This window comes from Grus americana, chromosome 2, assembly GCF_028858705.1.
Source record: "Grus americana isolate bGruAme1 chromosome 2, bGruAme1.mat, whole genome shotgun sequence".
Lineage (NCBI taxonomy): Eukaryota > Metazoa > Chordata > Aves > Gruiformes > Gruidae > Grus > Grus americana.
In genome coordinates, this window is record NC_072853.1 from 147,271,423 (window position 1) to 147,294,682 (window position 23,260).

Consider the following 23,260-nt stretch of genomic DNA (forward strand, 5'->3'; position numbering starts at 1 on the left):
ATTTTCCCAGGAATTAAAGTTCCCTCCCTCTGTTCCCTCCCCTCCTGCATCCCATGGGATGGTGCTTCTCTCAGCAGTCTGAACTAAATACCCCCTCTGAGAAGAAGAATGTGTCTTCCAAGGTCTTTTCAGTGGGGTGGTAGGATTTTCTCTTTCCAGAGAGGAAGCAATATTTATGATGGAGGATCTGCCAAGTGCTTGTGTCTCCTATGCTTTTAAAGGCTGTAAGCTTGTCCTAAGCCTCTCAAGGTTTACTGGGTCAGCTACAGCTTCTGCTTCCCGAGGAACTCATTGGTTGGTTTCAGTGCTAATGGTTCAGATCTGGTGTAATGTACTAAGCCGGTGAAAGGCAGCGTGCTCTTCACTGCTTGCTTGTAACACAGGGCAGAAAAACACTCTCACAGGTTGCTTGAAAGAACACAGCTTTTTCACAGAATGCCTTGATGTTACCTTTTGTTGAGTTTAATACTTAATTTGCTATTTAGGATAATAAATGTAGTTTGTAGACCTCTGGATCCTTTTTCATACTGAATTTCTCCTTGTTGAGGCTGTCATGTTACTGTACTACCATCAAAATAAAGGAGTTCTGCAGTACTACAATTAAACACTCTTTTTCTGTGACTTTTGATTGCAAAGTGCAGTTGACATTCATGCCTTAGTTGCACTATTTAAACTTTTTTCTTTTTTTCCTTTTTCTCCTCACCTATTGTCACAAAACTTAAGAGAACTCACTATGTTTAGACTTCTATTCTCTCTGTCAAATTTGTGTGAAAGACTGGAAACTTGCTGGGCGAAGAGGTCATGGTGCATGGGGTGGCTGTACAGGCAAGCCCCAGAGCAGAGTCATACAGAGCCTCCGAGTATGATGTCATGAGCCACATTCCCCTGGGCACCCAGTGTAAAAGTCTCAGAAACACTTTTCCTTTGATCTGCTGGCTTCCCATAATTGCAGTGCTTCTGAATGTCAGAAGCAAAGAAAAATAGTCTTAATACAAAGACCAATACAAAACCAATATCCTCTTGTTTCTTCTGAATTCAGAAATGGCTAATTTGATCCTGTGTAGGGAAAAAAAGAAGAAAAAATGTGAGTAAATAATACTGGTGCTGGTAAATCAGACAGGATTGGGCTTTGGGAGATTTATAAGAACATTGAGATACATGGCCAGAACACATTATACCAAGCTGGAATGTGAAAAAGGGGGAATAAAATTGTTACTTCCAGCTTAAACTCTTTATACCTTTTGCCTTTGACTTGTTACATAAAATGAGAATAAATAAAAGGAATCAATTTACAATTGCAACCCATGAGAAAAGTTACATGGTGTTTGTTTTGTACCTCCAATTGCGAAAGTGCAAACAAGTGGCAAAGACAGGGTTTATACTGGAAATTTATTTTTTTTATTAGTTTGATATCACAAGAAGCCCCAGATCGACACGTAGCGTGGCAGACTTGCTGCCTGCCCAGCAGCTGCTTCTGGCCCTGGGAGCGTAGCCAGGCCAGTCCTGCCACCGAGGGCTGCACTTGCCAGGGTGCAGTTGTGTCATGCCCTGCGGTCGGGGAGGACGAGGGGCATGACAAAAATGTCTATCTGAGGCCAGGCCACTGTCCGTCAGAATGCCTCAGCTACTTTGGTAGCAGCGTTTCATTGTGACACTGGGTTTTTTGAGATCCCGGTCACTTAACAGATTTTTCTTCTTCTCTGTGACCCTTGGGTCTAACACACACACATTTTAGCAGGAGGGTCTGCCAAGCTACATAAAGCAGGCACATAGTGAACAGTTTTGCACTTTGGATATGCGTATGACCTTCCTTTAGTGCTTGGCACAACAGTTGAAGGTGATGGGGGGGAAGTACAGAGGGAAAAGGAGGAGGGCGAACGAATTTTAAAATATATTTTGCGGAACAGGCTCTGTCCTTACTTTACTGGCTGCTGTGCTTTCCTCACTTGAGGAGACCTCTGTAGTAATTACCTCAGAGGTAAAGCTAAAGGCCAGATCTAGTGCTACTTCTACTAATTTTCTCCATGAGCAGTGCTGTGATGCAGGGTGGTAGTAGCTCATGTGCTGGGGTTGCTTCCAGAGCTCGGTCACCTGCTGCTCAAAGACAAGTGACAGAACAGCGTCCCATAAATTTCACTCCTATCACACTCCTTCACAGCTTAAGCTGTCTCTCTGCTTCTCTCTTCTTTGCCTTTCTCTTTATTTATTTTTTGTCTGTGACAGTTTTATCGGTCCTCAGGGTGTTTTAAGTGTCATATTTCTGGTGGGTATAAAAAGCTTTGGATCAGCAAGTTCTAACACTTTCCTGGCAGGCCCATGGAGACCAAGGCATGGTTACCTGACCCTCCTGTATTAGCTTCCCTGCAACCGATAATCCTGAAACGAAACGCCCTCCAGAGTCCCACCTTGTCTGCATCTCTTGTCCTTTTCCCTGCCTGTTCCTTGGGAGTCTGGGCGTTGAAAGCACTGCACTGTCAGGTGGCTTCAGGATCGGGACCAGCCTGGGAACAGCAGATACCTGATGCTTTTCTCTCTGTGCCTTAGATTTTGTGGGTTGAATCCGGGGCAGGGCTGAATACTAACATTAACTTCTTGGTAATATCCATTGGGTTCAGCAATCCAGGATGTTTGGCTATTTTTTCTGGCCCCTCTGAGCTTCCATCTCCTGACATACTTCCCACTTTGTTCCTGTCTTTTTGTGACCTTTCTGCTCACAGATACACCTGCCACCATCGTGGTCTGCTTCATCTGTTTCTCTTCCCTACAAACACAGGCAGCCCCCTGTGTGTGAGGGATCAAGGAGGGCTTTACGGGCCACTTTTCCACACTTACTCTGTCTCAGTAAGTTGCTACCTGACCTGACCTACTACAGAGTGACGTTTTCTCTCTACGGGTTGCTCCCTGTGTGTCCCTGGAGGGGACTGTCTCTTCAGCATAAATCTAACCCTTTTCCTCAGGGGGTTGGGGATCTTGGCCTGTGCTTTCCACCAAGACATGTATCCTCCCACAGCCATCAGCCGGTGTGGCGGCCTCCCACGAGAGGCAGAGCGCTGCCCTTTACCTACAACCAACCTCAGTGCTGAAGGTTGGTGTGCTACTGCTCCCACCGCAAAAGATGCCCAAGTGCTTCTACATTTTTTTTCCTTCCTTTCTTTGCTGTTTTCCCAGATGTTCCCATAAACTGTAACTAGTTCTCCAAGTTACCTCCTTACAGTTTTATTTGCCCAAAATGTAGTCAGTAATACTCTGGCAGAAGTACTTTCTGGTGTAAACTCTACTGGTGTGAACTATGTCCTCTGGAGACATGTTTAAATACATCTAGAGCTTTTTGTTTGACTGTTGAGGCAGTGTATCACTATTTCTCTCTACTCAGTTTCATACATGCATATTAAAGAGAGGTATTAAAGAACCCTTCATATACTGATATTAAATGCTTTTTTATATCTGGGAAACAGCTTGGTGCCATTGGGGTATCCAGAACCCTTGCACGGTATCCCCTCTTTTCCACATCTTCTCTCCAAGCTACCATACCACCTAGAAGTTAAGTCTCTCTGTCAATGGCCTATTTTTCATTTGGATCATTCTTCTGGTTTAGAAAGATAGTTTTGAAGTCTTCCTACTTTCTTTCACAGTTCTTTTAGTTTCTCCCAATTCAGTATAATTTGTAAATTTAAGAAGCACATTCTGTATCCCATCATCCAAACAGTTAACGGCAATACTGAATAGTAATGGACAAGGGATAAAATCTGTGAAAAATCAATTAATCCGTCTTTCATATTTGCTAGCAACCTACCATTAACTTTTCCAATCCACTGTGCTGTCCCCTTATTTCAGCGCTATTTTTAAAGCTTGCTTATGAGGCTATTAGAGGAGCAACATTCAGAGCATCAGTCAGTCCAGCAGAGACAGGCTTCTCTGCTGTCTGTATTCTCCTGTAGAAAGAAGTTAGGGCTGTGTGACATAATTTGTTGTAGAGCTTTTCCTTGCTATTTCCTGTTTTCTCTGCATAAGTTTTTTATTTTGATTATGTTTTTTCTAGAAACCAAAGCTAGCTTGACTGTTCTTCCATTTGTCGTGGTCCTTTTTCCCCAGTTACCATGGTTCAAAGATCGCCAGAGCAAAATAAGCTATATCTGGAGTTTTATTAAACCTCTGTCTCACCTGTGCTTTTCTTTCTATACACTTATTTTTGCTCTTTCATCATCAGGGGTTTTGGTTTTGGGTTTTTTTTTTTGTTTGGTTCATTTTTTGGGTTCCCCCCCACTTTAAATATGTAGTTATAGCGAACTAGTTAAAAATTGAAGACTGAACCAAATATACATCATATTTCTGCTTTGTCAGGAACATAGAGTTTTAGATTTTTTTCCTTGGGCGAGAGAACTCTTTTCTTGATCTGTGTTTTACTATTAATATACATTAAAAGCAGGAGGAAAAACCATTTTTAATATTGCTACCTAATTGTATATAGTTGTACTGATTTTTTTCCCTATTTGCTCGTTCTATTGTATTCATATTAATTTCCCCTTTAGTATTCTTTCCTAAGTTTCAGGTACTTTCTATCTTTTTTCATATAGGTTAGTTTGTGCTTGTGCCCTTAATATTATTTCGCTGAGGACCTGTCGCTTTCCTGAACTAATTTTTTCCTTGAGAACTGCTTCCCATGGGAAGAAGTTATGCTTGAGAATACACTGAAAATATATTAAAATCTGCTTTCCCGGAGACCATTGCATTCGTTCTCCTGTTATCACTCTTTCCTCACTGCTGGTGAGATTTTCCATTTCATGAGCACTTGCTTCTTTCCACTTTCATGTTCTTAAACAGTTTCTACCAATTGGTTAGAAATAAAACTAGAAGAGCCCCTTTTTACTTTGTTTTCCCTGCTTGTGGTTTCCAGCACGTTCAAAGGGGTTGCTCTTATCCTGCTTGGCTCCATTCTCAGTAAATGTCTACATAGTTTAAATATGCCATTAAGGCGATGACCTATCTTTATGTGATTGGTAAGTATTCAAATAAAACCCTTATCACCTCCTTCTTCAGGCATGATCGCTTGTAACATCTCTCTTCCATTTCACTTCCTTGGCTTTTTTTATTTATTATTTTTCTTCATTTTACCCTTAAGTTGGAGACTTTTGAGGGGCTGCCTCACAGTGAATTCCAAACATTAGAGAATTTCTACATATTTGTTATGCTAGGCAACATCTTTCTTTTCCTTTCCAGAAAATGCTATCCTTTTCATGTAAATTCTGATTATGCAAATTATCATACAACTCTGTTTTGTTAATTAAGGTGTGATTTTTTGTTATGCAGTGAACTTCCAGTTCCTTTCAGTTACCATATTGGTGAGACCACAAACTGACAACAAAAAATTTGTTTAAATTGTTTAGTGATATGTAAACAGATGAGTCTTCAGTTTTTAACAAATGAAAAGATGCTGATTAATTAGGTACACAATCTGTATTGTTTAATGCGAAACCAACCTTTATAAACCTATCATGATATCATGCACTGTACTAAATGTTATTTTACAATAAATAAAAATATTTTAAAACTTAAGCTAGTGTTGCATTAAAGTAGTATAAAAATTACAAGGCTGCATAAAGTTAATGTTGTGTTAATATTTATTCATTTTAAGTAGTTTTATTCCCATTGTGCAGAAAAAGATTCATTTTACATGAAAACCAGTAAAACATGCTTTTGTCTTCCAATTTCTGACTCAAAAAAATGAACAAAGCCATAAAAACAAGTACTAGAAATCTTGCATTTGATACCAATCAACCAATTTAAAAAGTTATTCACACTAGCAGAGTATATCTTTGGGATGAAATACAAATGTAGAACAAGATTAAAATGTATTATTTAAATTTTATTTTGTCTCTCCATTCTCCATATCTTGTAAACAGGTTTTATTCACAAAAATAGAACATTTTAACAGCATTGCAGGTTAATATTATACTTTTAAGCTTCACTCTGGTCTCTTAATTTCTTTAAGTAAATATGGAAATACAATATGGCTATTAATAAAATTAATTTAAATTAAAAGAATAAATACAGAGCAGAATTCTACCATCTGTTTTCCTGCATCCCCAGTATCATTTTATGCACGTGAGTTATGCCATAAGGGCCATTTACAATCTTCTGGTTGGCTACCAGCAATTCAGAGAGGATTGCAGATCTCCTTGGAGTATAGCTATGGATTTTATATAATTTTGATAATAGAGGAAAGATACAGAATTTTAAAATTGTTCTTTTAGAAGCTTTAAAGTATGGAGAGTTTTAGTTGCTTATTAGCAAACTGTAATTGCTGTCCACTAATTCTTTGTATTGCCTGTAAATGGCATTGATGCACAGAGGGCATTGAGGCAGGCTTCTATGCATAAAGTTGTATCCATAGTTGATGACGTACATCGACTCTTTATAGCAAAAGGTACTTTGAGGGAAAAATAAGAAAAAAAATGGGGGAGAGAAAGAGAGGAAAAAAGGTAAGAGGAGACTGCCATTGGCCAGCTGGAGAAATAAGTGTTGAGGTCCCCTGATGAGCGTCCTCGTCCTCCTCTGGGGTGTTCTCCCCTTGACGGTATGTGGCGATGGGAAAGAAATTAAATTTTGGGTTTCTCTAATATAAACTAAGCCCTACAAAGTAAAGGGCAAGACAGTTAGGGGGTTGAAGGGGAGAAGGGCTGATTCCAGCGCCAGTGGCAGTCACTTCCCAGGAGAACCTGTTGCAACAGCAGGTGAAGGCATGTAAAGCCCTGTGTAATGTTGAGCGTGTAAATGACAGCTGCTTATGAATAAGATGCTAGTATGTGTAGTAACTGTTGTCTCTGGATAAAACAACTGTGTGTAGATAGGGAGCTGTATCATACAACGGTATTTTCTTGCTCAGGTAGATTACCAGGTAAGACTGAGTGTGGGCTGCTCCACTTGCTTTGGTTCAGCCTAAGGAACTACGTCCCTGCAATACCCACAGAAAATTCAGTCCACTGAGCTGAATAAAGGAGAGTAAATTAAAAATGTCTGGAAACCCAAATTAGAATTCTTACCACTGCTTTGCATTTTGGTGCTATGTCTCTTTTTCATACAAAGAGAAAATAGTTTCAATTCTGTGTCATTTTATTTCATGCTTTTGTAATAACTCTTGCTGCATCCAACCTGGAATTAAACCTTAGCAGTTCTACAGCTATAATAAGAGTAAGGTTTATTGCCAGCTAGTGTTTCATCTGCTGGCTAGATGACTAGCTGTGCACCAGCTGTATAATATATTCTGTAAGGATATCATCATCACAGCACTTCACTTTTGCATCTCATACACCCACCAGGAAACCTGTTTTATCTTGCGCTCCGAGCAAGGAATCCAAATGAGATGCCTTAAGGAAAAGTAAATAGGAATATTAGGAAATATTAAAAAGAAGTGATTCCGTTTCCAGCACGTTATTGTGAGACAGTGGTTTTGGGCAGGAATGGGATGAGGGCTCTCATGAACCTTTAGGCCCTGATGAAGAATGGCCCAAAGCCTGGCTTTTAGCCATTCTTATGTTGGCTTCTCCCCTGCATGATTCTCCCTGGCTCCTGGCTTATGTCAGAGAAGCCCTAGTGCTGCTTTAACTTAATTCTAAATCTTTGGAGGATTTTTCTGGCAAAAAGGGATCTCCAGAACATATGGACAAGGCCATGACTCTTCCTGTAACGGGGCAGGAGGACTGCAGTGCAACAGCATCTGGGCTGGTGCTGAACCTCCCGGGAACTCTTCCATGCAAAGAGAAGGGGAAGGGGTGAGTGCTAACTGGTCTCCCAGGTGTGCACGGCCACAGTGATGGCCAGGCTGAGGACTCAATATGTGTGGTTTTGCCCAAAGGGCAAAAGGAGGATTACAATAGATACAAGAGAATTGTAATAGATTAAGTTAGTGACATAGAATTTATTCTGCTTTTGTTTGTCACTTGGTCTAATATTTTATATGCTTCATAACAGCTTCAGTGAAACTGTTTAAAAAAAAAAAAGAAAAAATTCAGATAAAACTACTTTTCTGATTAGCTTTGCTTTAAATAGGTCCAGTTCCCAAGTCTCACAGTTGTTCTTTTTTTTCAGCAAATATTTGAAAAGAGCACAGCCAAAGTGTGCCTTAACTCTAGTGCTATTCCTCTTACGGAATATTAAACCATTTGCAGTCTGTTAATTCTGTGACTGAAGTTCCAAGGAGTTTTTTGGCAGTGGATGTAAAGATTTCAGTCATACTGATGGTGTATGAAAAAGTCAGTGTGACACTAGAAATGTATTATTTGAGGGATCTCTTTGTTGTCTGCTTTTTTTAAACGTAGAAAATTGCACATACGCACACAAAATTAAGTTTAAAAAAACCCAGCAAACTAAGTATACAATATCAGGTGCTCCCAAGCTAGAAAACGAAAGATGTAAAGTGGTTTGTGCTAGCTTAACTGTCCAGTGCAGATATATAATGCTATAGTCTTTATTGTATAGTCTGATTATATTTAACAAGTAGTTGAATTTTTTTTTTCCTTTTGTGTTCTCTTTCTTGTAGTGACCCAATGTTGTATTTATTGCATTTTAAGAAGAGAGAAGTATCCACTTCTCTAATGATTTCTTGTTTTTGTGGGGCCTCGTGTAGAAGCTATCTGAATGTTGTGTGAGCATTGATTTGTCCTTACACCGTTGCATCTGGGCCGCTAAGTAACAGATTGAGATCAAAAGCTTCCATTAATGTTGAGTGACAAATTTAAGAAACCTTCCATCCTTAGCACCGAGTAGTGGTATGCCTGGATAACTTGGTGCTTTAGTTCCCTACTTGGGGGACAGAGAGAGGCAAAAGGTGATTTATGACATTTTAGAAGAGATAAGTCATCCCTTAGAGACTGCTTGCCTTTCTCTGTTGAACTGGGTGACCCTCACTCTTTGATGGCAAAAATTAATCCATCAGAGGATATAGGATACTATAGAGGACTCCTTGTGTTTCATACATTCTTTATCTGTCACAAGAGGAGATCCTTCCTGCGTGCAGTAACACATAGTACTGAGGTGGGGGAGAATATATGATGACGAAGTTAATGGTTGTGTACTGTAATACTGTACATAGAGACGGCTAAGTTAAAGATACCACCACTGTTCCCTTAAGATAAAAGTACCTTCACTTTCACTTTTCCTAAGTCTGGGATGCTTAACTTTCAACTTTAATAAATGTTCTTGTAGCACAGCTTTAAATGTGTGTCCTATGTGTTATTATTTCTGTAATCTGTAGCTAGGCTGTCAGGGAGATTTGCAGTAGGAATTCCATTTGAATTTATATCTGAGAAGTATCTCAGATGATAGTGCAAGACCCACCGAAACAACAGGTACTCAGTTGAAGAGTGGGTAACATAAGCTATGGCCATAAAATGTAATCACGTGAAAGGGGCAGGAGCATTGAGTCAGCTGCAGTGTTTACTATGTGCTGACATAACTTCTCAGGTTTTGTTCAGCATTTTAGTTAAGAGCTAATATAACATCTGACTTTTCAAACTGTAAAATATCATCCCTGGAACATATATTCATATAACTGCTGGAAAGAGAGCAGTCTAGCTACAAAATGTATGTTTTTAATAAAGGAAGAATTTTTCAGCCTAGTTTCTTAAAAACACACGCTTAACAAATTATGTAAAAGTGAAACAGTTTACTAACATTAACCTTTGGCTCTAGCAGTCAGAGAGACTTTCTGATCCAATTGAAAAAATGAAGTGCAAAATTATTTAAATATTTGAACTAGCAATAAAACTTGCATGCATAATACTATATTAAGAAACATTTTCAATTATATAGCTTTTTTCCAGGAGCTTTTGATAATAGTATTTACATTTTTTAATCAACCATTGCATTGTTAATTTATTTAGTGTTTACTTTAGCTTGCTGTGTCACAGATTTATGCTTTACCTGGGGAATTTTTGTTTGTGAATAGCCTGAAAATGTTACTGCAGATCATTTCTCTATGTGAACCCCAATTTAGCCAAAAAAACTAAGATCTACTAAAATGCTGTCTCATAAGCTTAAAATGTCTCATAAGCATAAAATGTCCTGACTTGGGACACTGAAAAAAAAAAAGAAATCCCAGCACGGTATTTTTATTGCAAATGACAGTTTTCATCTGCTGGCTTTTGCTGCCAGAATAAGCATGTTTTCAGTAAGCACAAACAGTCTTCTTCAGCTGTGCCTGTTTCCAGTTGTTCCCGTTAACTCCCCAAGTGGGAGGTACTGAAGAGCCACCTTTCTGGCACACTTGCATGCAGACAACACACGGCCACCGATGAATTTTGGCATTATACTCTAATAAAAAAAGACCCCGCTCATATGAGAAAGCTCCGTGTGCGTCACTAAAGCTATTTCAGTCTTTGCTGCCTCCTGAGCTGAATGTAAACCAACATCGGTGACTCTCTATTCAAATGTGATTTCGTAAAAGGAAGTTGGAAGCATGACTTTCAAGCTGTGTGTGAAGATGAGCTAAAATAGTAACAAAAGTATCTCTAGAGAGTATGAGAGGACAAAAAAAAAATTCTCTTAAGCCTACCTATTGTTAAGAAAAAATGGATCTGGCAGACTCTCTTTTGTACCAGCTGGATGTGTCATGTTTTCCTTCTTTTCTTTAACAATGAGAGCAGGCCTTGCTGTAGCAGGGATAGCAAGGAACCGGAAGGATTCAGAGATTTCCTCAGTGAATTTCACCAATGGGCCTCGATCTTTGAAGGAAAATCACGCTTAATCTTTGAGCTGAGTTTCCGCGCGGGGACCCTTACAGCCTGCTTAGAGACTCCAAGAGGAAGGCTGATGACAGCGGTGGCTTGTGTGATGGGCACGTCTTCTCGCATGGAGGAGGTCGCATGTTGGTGTCAGGCTCTGGAGAGGAGCGGGTGCAATGTTTCCTGGGCAGGAATTTGGTGAGCCGATTCTTTGTAAGGCAGCAGTGCAAGCACCAGTGATGGCTGGGCGTAGTTCACGTTGCCTTAATTTTGGAAATAGATGGTAAAATGTACTCAGATCAAATTACTGACTCAGGCACTGAGAAATTATGAAGTTTGGCTCCAGAACTCTATGTTCTGGCTGACCATTTGTTTTCCAGATCCCCTGGGAGAGATCCATGCTATCAAAAGCCTTAAATAATTCAGAAGAGTTTGAATTTCTTTTTACCATTGTTGTACTCGGGCTGCCGCTTATTGACTACAATTTTATTGTGTTTTGTTCTCCCACTGTACTTCTGTTTTTCAGCTCCTTCGCTTTGTTGCAAGTGCTGAGTACAGCACCTTGCACAGGCAGGCACTAATCCAAGACTCAAGCCTCAGGCACTAGATGGTTACGAGGGCAGTGCTATCTGCTGTGGGGAAGTAATGCAGCTGCTGTCTTAGCCTGAAATAATAGTATGTGCCACACACACACACGCAAAACCTGGAACCTAGTGGTTAAATCCCCCTTTTTTTTAGACCACCTACAATTAAAACTGGAAATTGGACTTGTAATAACACTTTGTTTTCCTTGTACTGGAGTATAAAATCCAGTATAACTTGTTGTTATAGATTCTTATGTCCCTCACTCATAGATGTATGAGTGAACCATAGTTCCTGTATGGTTTTTACCATGAGGGTGGTCAAATACTGGAGCAGGATGCACAGAGAGGTTGTGGTGTCTGTCCTTGGAGGTTCTCAAGACTCACCTCGACACAGCCCTGAGCAGCCTGATCTAACCAGACCTGCTTTGGGCAGGGGTTGGACTAGGTGACACTGGAGGCCCCCTCCAACATCAATTATTCTGTGGTCTTGTGTTGCTGCCAGGCTTGTTTGATATGTACACCCACACCAATAAAAGAAGGCCTAATCTTTGCTGGGAAGTCATATTATTGATTGGTACTTTTAGTGACAGCAGGTGTACTCTAATTTTCTACTGGGACATGGGTGAATTGCCATTGCTTCCTTAGCAATGAGATTGCTGGGCCGATGCTGTTTTTAGAGATTGGACAATTACTTATCTGTAATGAGGCTCCAGCAATTATCAGCATTTAGGATGTAAATTTCCTGTGAATTCTTTGTGTACGCAGGTGGGTTTGATTTTTGTTTCTTGTGTAAGATGTATAAATGAGTGTACAACATAAAAAATTTAAAATAGGAAAGTTCTTTTATTATTTTTGTTTGGGTTTTCCATTCTTGAGCTGCTTTTGTGACAGTATATATTTTATAACATTGTAAGCTTCTTTAAAATCATCATGAAAATCATGTAATTCTGTAAAACATCTAGGTTTTGAACTGCTATTGCTTTTTATATTTGACTCTCAGTCAAGAGCAGGGCAAAATGAAGTGACATGTTTTAAGACGGCAGTTATCAAGCCATCGCATTGCTATTGATCTTTGCCCTATTTACTCCCTACCAAGACTACTAATGAAAAGTTCAGGAGTAGTATCACCTTTCCTCAGCTAAAAAAAAAAATAAAAATGTGTGATGTTTTAAATTTTCATGAGTGCAAACCCAGTAGCATTTCGAGAGACACCCATTATATTCATTACCCAAGAGAAAAATAATTCCTTGCTTTCAGGATAAGGTTACAGGCATCTGTGAAAAGTGGGTATGGTGAAGGATGCGTAGCATTATGTACCAACAGTGAGGGAGGAGACTTGCTTTGAGACAAATTTTCCGAACTTTAACACAGATGCCAGCTTCGACAAGCACTTTGTCAAAATGATAACTGAAGTCATTTTCTGAGTCAGTTCTTGACTTAGCTGCCGTTGCCTTCATAAAAGATGCATTCTGATCAGCATTCTGGTTTCATTTAAACTGGTGTGAAATGGCGTGTACCTCTGCTGTGGGAGTGATGTAATAGAGTGAGAAAAGAGATGGGTAAGAGGCCCTAGATCCGCTTCACCTACTGCTGAAGACAGTAAAGGCAGCCTTAAGCCTTGCTTGTATTTCTGTAGCCCTAGAGTCATTGCTTCACATAGGACAGCCTAAGGTGTAAATGAAAATGGTTTGGAGAATCCTCTGATCTGTTTTTCTACGTTCTGGTAATGGATGGGGAATAGAGGTACCTCGATCATCAAGCAACACTCCCAAAATTAGTGGCCGTGAGGGAGATGACCTGTTCTGTGAGCAAATTCTGTGTCAGAAAATTTACCTCTTTGGCTGGGATCCCCAGAGGCTGCATCCACTGGGTTTATGGCACAGCATAAAAAATCTGGAATGAGTTATAGGAAAAAAAGGGTCCTGTCATATTTTAAGTACATTACTAGAAAACAGATTGTATTATTTTGTTCTGTTATTAGGTGCAATATTTCTCGAATGCAAATTGAGCCAAGCAGGTGCAAACTTGTTCAAACTGACAAATTGACTGAGACGTATACAATGTGCAAATGCTCATCTATGCATTGAGTGCAAGTTAGTCATAAAACAAGAGAGAAGGAATATAAGTAGCAGAGTATAATAGTACTTTAAATAGTATTGACTTAGTAATGAGGATTGGCATGAAGATGTGTAAAGTGAATATCTCTTATGAACCAAAAGGAAGAAGTGAGATCCAGATGGGAAAAGAGAAAATTAAGTAAGATGTTCCTAGTCCCGTTTTAATTTATGTTTGTTACCAAAAGTCTACAGCCAAAGTCGGTTTAACAGTTGACAAATATGTTTTCGTTGATTTATGTTCTCAGTTAAAATCAGAAGCTGAAATTGGTTCATTGGGAACCCCACTCAAGAGTGTGTTCACTCCTGCCCTGGTGGTACAGATGATGGTAGCGTTCATAGTCTGGTTATTGTTCTTCTCGGGAGGTTACCTGGTCTGCTGAATGTTGTATTTTTACAGGGGAGGGGCGAAAGGAAAACAAGGTGGAAATATTCATTCTGAAGATAAGTGTACTTTTTCAAGCTATGCTGTTTCTCTTGAGAGAGATGAAATATTAAACTGTTTAACATCTGGGAGCATCTGTCCTTGTAGCCCAGCCTGTGGATTAAAACTGCCATCATATTTTCATGGAGATTTAGAGAACGAACAGAAAGTGCTTAACTGTTTTGACCCAGTCTAATTTTAGAACTGTAGAATATGTAAGCAAATGCTAGATATATTTTTAAATATACATATGCATATGTTAAAAAAAAAAAGAGGTGTTTCTCCTTTTTTTAACATAAGGTCCTAATTACATAACAACTGGATTTTTTTAGTTCAAGACAATGTAGTTCAAGAAAAGAAAAAGTAGCTAATTTGACAGTTCTAGGAAACTTTCAAAATTATTTATTTATGTAAAAAGGCTAGCATTTAACTTTTATAAATTAATGAGTTTTAAATATTCAATTAGATGAATTATTGTAGTCTAATCCCATGGTAATTCAGTCTCCCTTTCTACCAGTATGACAAGTATCTAAAATGGGACGTACCGTTTCTGTGAATATCTGTAGCTCAATGTTCTGCTTTGTTTTTCTACTCAGAGCTTTCATATTAATTTTTTGATAGCAGAAAATGACAGAGGATTTTTTTTACCTGCTACTGTCTTTCATGTTAAGATAGTTGTGGAGTGGTTTCCATTTTTCTCTTTTTCTTGAGTAGTCAGGTGTTGCCCTCTAATAGGAAATTTTAGATCACTTCTAAGAAATATGTCAAGGACATTAACTTGCTGAAGATGTCTGTTTGTTGCAATGCAGCAAAGATTTTAAAGTCTTTAGTCAGCCTAAAGTCTTTCATCCACTGATACTATTAGGAGTAAGTCACAATACTCTGTTGAGCATTTTTTATATTCACTAGAAGACAGAGCAAATGTTAGAATGGATAAGCAAGTATATTATCCCCCCATCAATGTTTAGCAATGTTCCTTAATATTTCCATTCTTGTTCTGAGATACATTTCTACAATGACAGTTTACAATGCTTTACAAAAAGATCATTCTTAATAACAACGACTGGTTTATTCCGTGCGCTACTGTTTAATGATTAAGTACTATTTAGGAGATCTGACAATTTAATGCTTATTTATATCTGTATTTTCAGTATTGAAATGAGTAATAACATAGAAAGCATCAACTCTTGTTAGTCCGTAATTTTTAAATTCAGGAAAGTTGTGAGGTTTTGTATGACTATTAAAACCTAGTAATTTATGTTATCTTTTATTTTTTAAGGAAGATACATGATATCACTGAATTCTATGTGACTACTTTTTTTCTTTGTAGCATGCCTTGTTCTGTAATAGTTCGCTATCTTTTATGTAGGGTAAGTGAGTGCTAGTAGCAACTGAGAGAATTGTAGAGGAGTTGAATAAGATACATATTTGAACTGCTAGAAGGTGGACGTACCCATGTTGCATCAACACTGCAAGGTTTTTAAATTGATGTGGAGGAGTCACCAAATCTTATTTTCTGGATGATCATTCTTGTAAATACCCATTTTCAGAAATGTAATCATGAATGCGTGATCGTATCTCGATGCTCTTCTAAACAGTTCATCTGTGTGGTGACAAGGTGAACTGAGTAAGGGACATGTGCGCCTAGCATTTACAGACCTTTCGTACTGTAGTCCAGAAATTTGTGTTAGGTGCCTAAACTCCTTTTGCAGCTCAGTGGAAGAGTTCATGAGAAAGATGCCCAACACAATGAGTTAAGCCAGCTGTTGGTTTTTGATTGTAATTTATATAAAGTTTTTATATAAATTATATATTTATGTAAAAAAATTGTGGCTATTATTTTCTAACATAGGATGGTAGCTAGTAAGAACATCTAGTAAACTCATCTAAACCAATTCCCTCGTAATACATATTTTTTACATATTTTTCCTGTTAATGGATGAATTTTATCCACTTACCAGTGGCATCTGTGTATTTTTAAATATTATTTCTGATTTGAACTGTTTTCTGTTACACAGTGCAAATATAATCAAGTTGTTTACATAATGTATATCTATTGAGTAACATCTCCAGCATGTTCCAACAGCGATAGGATTGTCCTGGTTGAAAGGAAACAGACACTTTAAAAATTACCATCTATTTATTTTATTATTGTGTTTCACATAGTACTCTGATTTGCTAATTTTTTTTTTTTCTAGAACAAGTGACCTGGAAAGAAAAGCAATCAGCTATTTGCAATATTCTAATTGTGACTAAACACCGAGACAGACATTGAACTCTTGGGATGTGTTATTTTGAAAGTTGGGAGACGGGTATTAAAAATAGGCAGTGGATCGTAGCCACAGTACTTATGACATTGTTACAAGAGGGCACCAAGGAAGAAATCAGTGAGGAAAACATACGTAAAGGTAGAGGTAAAGAGAACCAGGCTAAAAAAGAAAACTCGTTTGAGAAGACACAGAATCACTAAGACTACTTGCAGACACTGTGATGGGAAGGAGGAGAATATATAGTGGAATAACTACAGCCAGGTTTTTCAACCTATATTCAGTTGTATTTAATTTTTTAGTCTGCCATGGGCTTTTCCAGTTTAAGTAAGTACCTATTTAAATGGTACAGGTTTCAGTCATTAGAGCCCTTGTACCCAACCTTTCTTAAGGTTTTTCCACTAATTCTGGAAGAAAGAACAGATGGGATAGTGCAAAGTCCTTTTTCCAATAATTTCGTGGAAATGTCATGGTACAAATACATATTTAGATCCAGAATACAACATAAACATGAAGTCCATTCTGCAATCCTCTTCCAAAATTTATTCCTGTTGAAACTGCCTGTTTCACTTCTGGACACAGAGACTCTCTTGACCTCACTGTTATGAAAGAGCTCATTGTTTCTCCTTCTAAATTAAAAAACCATCCTAGAACATGCACTTAGATGTAAATTGTTTGACTGTGGTAGTTCATTCAAACACAGGCCTATTTAAAGAGTTTTAAAATCTGCTTTATTGGAACCCTGTGGCTTTTACAGCACATTAGACCTAAATTAAGCAACAGGGAACCTTCTCTCCCTTTATTTCCAACTGTCCTCTCCAGGCCAGGTGGCATGATGTTGTCTTTAGAATTATTTATATATCTCCCTCATTATTTTATCATGTATTTTAACATGACAGATTTCTGTCCTCTAGCACTATGCAAGTTGTCAGAGTAATCCTGGATGGAACAGGCAGGGATTTTTGGTAATCAGAAAAATACAGCACGATTTTTGGTTTCAGGTATCCAGGTTTGCTGTCATGAAGTAGGGGATGCATTTTCATATCGTCTTTTTTGAGAATAAATGGAAGCAATTCCTTTCAGAGGAAATGATTTTTTTTTTTTTTTGGTTGTCATCTCAGCAAAATACTGTATTTTTAGCCAAGCCTAAGTGATGATGGATACCAACTAATAAAGCTAAAACTGTTGTCTGATAGAAATTTTAGTATATTTTAAGATGAAAAGTGATGTCACTCCTTCCTCAATCAGTCTTGAGCACCTCTGAGACTCAGTTCACGTCTTTAAAAGTATTTTACCAGCTGTAATGTTTAGAGACGTCAGACTAGATCATAAGAGCAGTTATTGAGGTGGGCTAAAAGTTTAGCCTGGGGGAGGACAATGGTGCACCCCAGCGATACTGTGTGATATCCTCTGTTAGGAGAGCAAGCTCAAGGTGTTGTTTGGTGTAGAATAAACCCGAATAAAGGTTGTTCTATATTCATGTTGTACCTGTGAGAAGAGGAAGCCATCTATAGATATAGCCTGGGTTGAGCTGGATGGCAGCTTTTACTACCTGCTTAGCCGTCCCTGTGCAGAAGGGTGTTCAGCACTGGTGGGGCTTGGAAGGAGAAGCTGTGCAGGAGGCTGGAGGGCGGCTGTGGGGCCGGGGGAGCCACTGACTCTTCCTGCAACTGCTTCTTGAAAATAAAACTTCTAAAAATCCTGATACCAATTACCAGTATTGGCTGTAGTATGAGTTACGGGAAGAAGCAAATCTCTGGCTGGTACTCGGTAACAACCTGAGGATCTGAGGGCACATTACTGTGCTCTCAGAATGCCTCTGCAGGGAGATGTCTTGCTCAGGGGTCACTGGCAGCCACTGGCACCGTTCTTCCTAATTTGTGGTTTCCCCGAAGACTAGGGGAGGGCTGGCACGTGGCTCCTCCGTAGCAGGAGGTGGCTCTGGGCAAGCTCAGCCAGAGAGAATGTCCTTAACTTTCACCTGCATCCGGGGTTAGGTAACTGCTTAGTGCCGGTGTTCGGATCCCAGTTTTGGATATGAATATCTAGAAAGGTGCCTCATTACTCTTATAATTCTTACATTGCTGATGTGAGTGGGGTTGCATAGGCAGTGGAGCCAAACTACAATAGGTTTGGTCATAACCATGTTTGAATTTCATGACTTTTACTGTGAAGTGGCATACTTTAATTCTCATTATTATTATACAAATTTACATTATATCATATCTCTTTGTTTATTAGTAAGGCATAGTAAATGGTTGCAAATTCAACTTCAGGTATTAGTAACCTGAAATCTGATTCCCTTGTTCTCATTCCTTTCTGAATTCAACAGGGGCCTGGCAGTTGCAGGACAAAACACTCCATGCAAATTCAAGCACATCTTTTAAAAATACTATAACACAAGTGTGAGGCCTGACCATCTCAGTACAGAACTGTGGTTAGAAATCTCTAATAAATCTTAGCCAAAGATCTGCTGTGCAATACCATCATAACTAAACATAGTATACAGATGGACAACTGTTTTACGATTTCTAATTAATGATTTGACTTATCCCAAATGAATTCAGAGCATTAGTACCTAGAAAAAAATTCTTGTATTCTATCAAATGTGTTGATATGAAATAACTGAGGTAAGTAAACGTGATACTTCATAACGTTTTATGTGGATGTTTTGAGTGTTCTTTGTAATTTTTATGATTTTAAAAAGGTAACTTGCAAAATCATCCTGCGTGTGCATGTTTGCATATATGTACATGTTTGCAGGGGAAATCTTCATGGTGTTTATCTTTTGTTTTGCAGACAAAACCTGTTGCATTTGCAGTTCGGACAAATGTTGGGTACAGTGCAGCTCACGATGACGATGTTCCAGTCCCAGGCATGGCCATCTCATTTGAGGCTAAAGATTTTCTTCATGTTAAAGAAGTAAGTAAAACTAGAGGAGTAAGTGAATCTCTCTTCAAGGGTCTATTTGAGTAATCGTGCTACTATTTCTTCACATTAAGATAACACTTCCCATGGTCAAAGCACTATACAAATGTTATATGAGTAAGGTAACGCTATGTAAGGAGTTGAATGTTCTTTGAAATACTGTTCTCATAAAGCAATGGCACAAATTCCTTACAATCAAATTAATAAAGCTTGGACAGCAAGTGCTTTTCTTCTCTAGTAATTATCACTTACTTGGAGGTTTAAAAATCTCCCTCTGCATATTCAATGATACAGTATCTGTGGGTTTTACCACTCCAGCACTCTGAGAATTCATTGTGAGTCGGCAGTCGAGTGTTGATTCTGTTTTATTTGTGACTTAATTTCAAAAAAAAAGCCCAAATCCTCAGGTCTCCTTTTTTACACTGAAGTTTGTTCCCTGGCACAGACAATATTTTGTTGTTAACAGTTACATACTGAAAAACTGACGTGATAATTTTCAAGATGCACATAGCAACTGCCAAAAAAGTGCTTTACGTTTGCTGTGTTGGCTTTCTTTTCCTGTAGCTTGGCTTTGAAAATTTTAAAGTTTTACAGTCTTATTCTTCCTCTGCTCCTTGAAAGACAATCCAAAGCAAATAGCTTGGTTAGTTTCCCATACAAGACTTCCTAAGCAGCCTGCTGCTCCCTTCTGAATGATTCCCTCATTTTATGAGATTTCCCAGCTTCTGGTCATATTCCATTGTGTTGTATCCAAAAAAAAAAAAAAAAAAAAAAAGTCCATCTGGAAAAGGAAATTTATAGCAGAAGAAAGAGAAAGTTAGCTTAAGGATGAGAGCAACTTAGCCATACATTTGAAATGATACCTTTGCCCCATTTTAGATTATTGAAAAATCCCTCAGTAGTTATGATTGATGATGCACAGTGATTCTGCTAGTGCAGGTGCTTTGCAGAAGCAAGAAAGATTCCTAATACACAGGTAGAAATACAGGTGGGCAGAGACTAAGGAAACACAAGAAATGGACTTTTAGTGCCTTCATACTGATGAATGACGGTCATCATTTTCCATATATATTAAACACACAAAAAAGGGATAATTCGGATGCAAACTGTATATAGTGAAGAAAATATGTTTTCTGTCTGATGATAGTTCAAAAGAATTGCTCTGCTCTGTCTTGTGACAAAAGTAAGGGTGAGCAGGTACAGAATCCTGGCAAAAGAAAACCATCAGCATTCTCAGGTGAGTCTGGAAGCACTGGAAAATACAGCTCAGTTTGGTTAGATTCAATGATTTTGTATAGTCATCTATTCCATCTGCATTTCATATGAGCTGGTAATCTCAGACTTCATATCAAATCTTTCCCCTGTTTCCATATGAACCAGAAACACCATGCTAGCAGATTTTCTTTTATAATTTATGCTTTTTTCCTCACAGACTCAGATGTAAATATGCATGGGAGATAATGAGGAAGAAAAACTTTCCTGAACTTTTCTGGATCTCCAGAAATGTCTTGAAAGGATGCTTAGCTTAGCTGAGATGTTATATTGTCTGTGGCTGCATGTAGCACTGAGGAATGGAAAAATAAAATGTTCTTGCAGCTTCAGGTGTAACAGAACAGGCACTCTGCACTAATCGCCATTAAAAATACCTCATTTTCTCTCTAAGCAGTTCAGGAAAGTTGACTGCCTAGCAGTGCTAGGCCAGAGCTGGGTTGTGAAAGGGCCCTTGTGCCAAGGCCACGTGAACCCCTGGGACAGAGAGATGGGAAGAGACGTCATGGAGCCAGCTTGGACTCGCTGGTCCTGTGTTTGGCAGCGGCTGTTGCATCTGGCCGGTCAAACCTCTTTGGGAGGGTGCCCGGAGCAGTGGCCCTTCCCTGCACAGCTGTGTCCTCCCCTTCCATCTTCCGTGGCCGTGCCCTGCTCGCTCACCAGGGCTCTGTATCCCACCAGATATTGCTCCTTCAGTAATTTTAGTGCTCCCTATAGTTCATGTTGGGAGAACTGAAATGTCCAAAATTTAATTATTTATGCAGATGAAAAGTAAAAATGTATTTGACTCTCAAATGCAGTGTTGCTTCTATATTTTTTTTTATATTGTGGCTTACCAGTACCTGAAGGGGCCTACCGGAAAGCTGGAGAGGGACTGTTTATGAGGGAGTGTAGTGACAGGACAAGGGGTAATGGGTTTAAGCTGAAGGAGGGTCGATTTAGATGAGATGTTAGAAAGAAATTCTTGACTGTGAGGGTGGTGAGGCACTGGAACAGGTTGCCCAGAGAGGTTGTAGAGGCCCCATCCCTGGCAGTGTTCAAGGCCAGGTTGGATGGGGCTTTGGGCAACCTGGTCTAATGGAGGGTGTCCTTGCCCATGGCAGGGGCGTTGGAGCTAGATGATCTTTGAGGTCCCTTCCAACCCAAACCATTCTATGATTCTATGATTTTATAACCAACTGGTTGCTAGAAATAAAGAAATCTAAATTAATCTCCGATAACTTTTGCTTGCATAGTAATCGGATCAATGCTGTCTTCTTGTCTGTGAGAAGTGTTCTCCATTTGTGCTGCTGAGAGGGCCCAAACAAGAAAAACCTCAGTTCCAAATGTACATGGGCAATGGCGAAAAGTACTGCAGTGATTGAGTATGAGGGAAATTTATTTTCATTATTAGGTTACATTCATTAAGACTCAGTACATAAAAAGATGAAGGATGCCTTCCTGCATGAAGAAACATGCACTGCATCATAGTCACTCCTGAATCTCTAGGGGCTTTAATGCATGGCCATAACTCTGCTTTGCATTTAATTCATATTTGTGTTTTCCTTGGCACTCCCAGCACAGGTGAATTACAGAGAATCACTCGCCCAGCCCAACACCTTGAGAGCTGGACACCTCACTACCAAGATTTCCATTACTGCTTTTTAAAATGAGAAAGTATTATATGGGGTATTAGGTACTCATAAAACTATCTTATCTTCCTTTTCATATACTGACACAGCATTTAGCTATGAGACTTTGCTGGAGTGAATTCCACCTGCTTTTATTTTTGTATGAAGAAAAAGTTCCTATGGATTTAGCATTTCTATCAATTATAATAAACTTAATGTTGTTGTGTAGTAGTCTGTTTTACTGTAGGACAGCATAAAAAAAGTAATGGCTGTTCAGATTTTAATTTTGTGGTGTTTTTTAAGTTTCTACCTCTTTGTTTTACCAATTTAATGATACTACTTCTGCAGACCTCATGTATACCATACACCAGTTCCATATAATGGCAACCTCCATTGGCTCAATTGCTATAGTCTTCCTCCACCTATATTATTCTACAACATATTTTAAATGCACATACATATCTTTAGTTAGCATTTTGCAATGTAAGGTTATGATATGTTTCAGTCTAATACAGCTTTGAGAAATTGCTATTCCAGATTAGCTCCCTATTAAATGTTGGTATTCTTACTCTTAAAGGCATCCCATCGGATGAATGTTATAGATCCCCTTGTATTTTATGAGCTTAAAAGCACATTTATTTCGATCTTTATTTTTTTGTTAGCTCAATATCTCAGTGTTGGTTTCAAGCATCACAACATTTCTATAGTAGCCAAAATGAAAGATAATACTGCAATTTAGGTTGCATATCATTGATTCACCAACATTGTATTCTCGGTGACATTAATTCCTTTTTATGGGAGCCCACACATTATACATGTTTTACTCTTAACTGTACACTTATTAAAACTACTTATTAAATAATTAAACATGCTCTATAATATCTACATTCGTAGCTTCATATTCAAGAAGGCAACTTCTCTTCCCATGCAGAAGTTCTTTTACAGTTTCACAAATAATCCAAATTATCCAAAATTCATATTTGACAGTAGTAATTCCCATGGAACTCCTAGAATATTGCATGTGGGGCCATACATAACAGTGACCAATGTTCATCCAAAAATGCTGAATAAATAATAAAGGAAAAAGCAAATAGTTCTGCTTTACAGACCTCTGCAAAACAAACAAAACCCCCTATATGTGTATGACTAAATATTAAATTAGAGTAGTCATAATCTCATATTTCATATAGCTGAAATTCAGTTAATTGGATTATCTTGTGCATTTGTAGAATTGTAAGGTTTTTTAGTTATCCAAAAATATCTATTCCTTGTGGATCTATCACTGTACGTTTAAGATGCAGACCACATGGGCTGTATGCAGTAGAGCATATATAAGCAGCAGAATG

At 38.6% G+C, this 23,260-nt stretch overlaps 1 protein-coding gene across 8 annotated transcripts in view; it reads left to right on the forward strand.

Annotated features, from left to right (window-relative positions):
• CACNB2 (calcium voltage-gated channel auxiliary subunit beta 2) overlaps window positions 1–23,260 on the forward strand; it is a 253,162-nt gene that overhangs the window by 196,410 nt on the left and 33,492 nt on the right. For all 8 annotated transcript variants that reach the window (XM_054814568.1, XM_054814569.1, XM_054814574.1 and 5 more), the window contains one exon: window positions 18,907–19,029. In XM_054814568.1, coding sequence (XP_054670543.1) covers window positions 18,907–19,029 — 123 coding nt within the window. The remainder of the gene's footprint in view (window positions 1–18,906; window positions 19,030–23,260) is intronic.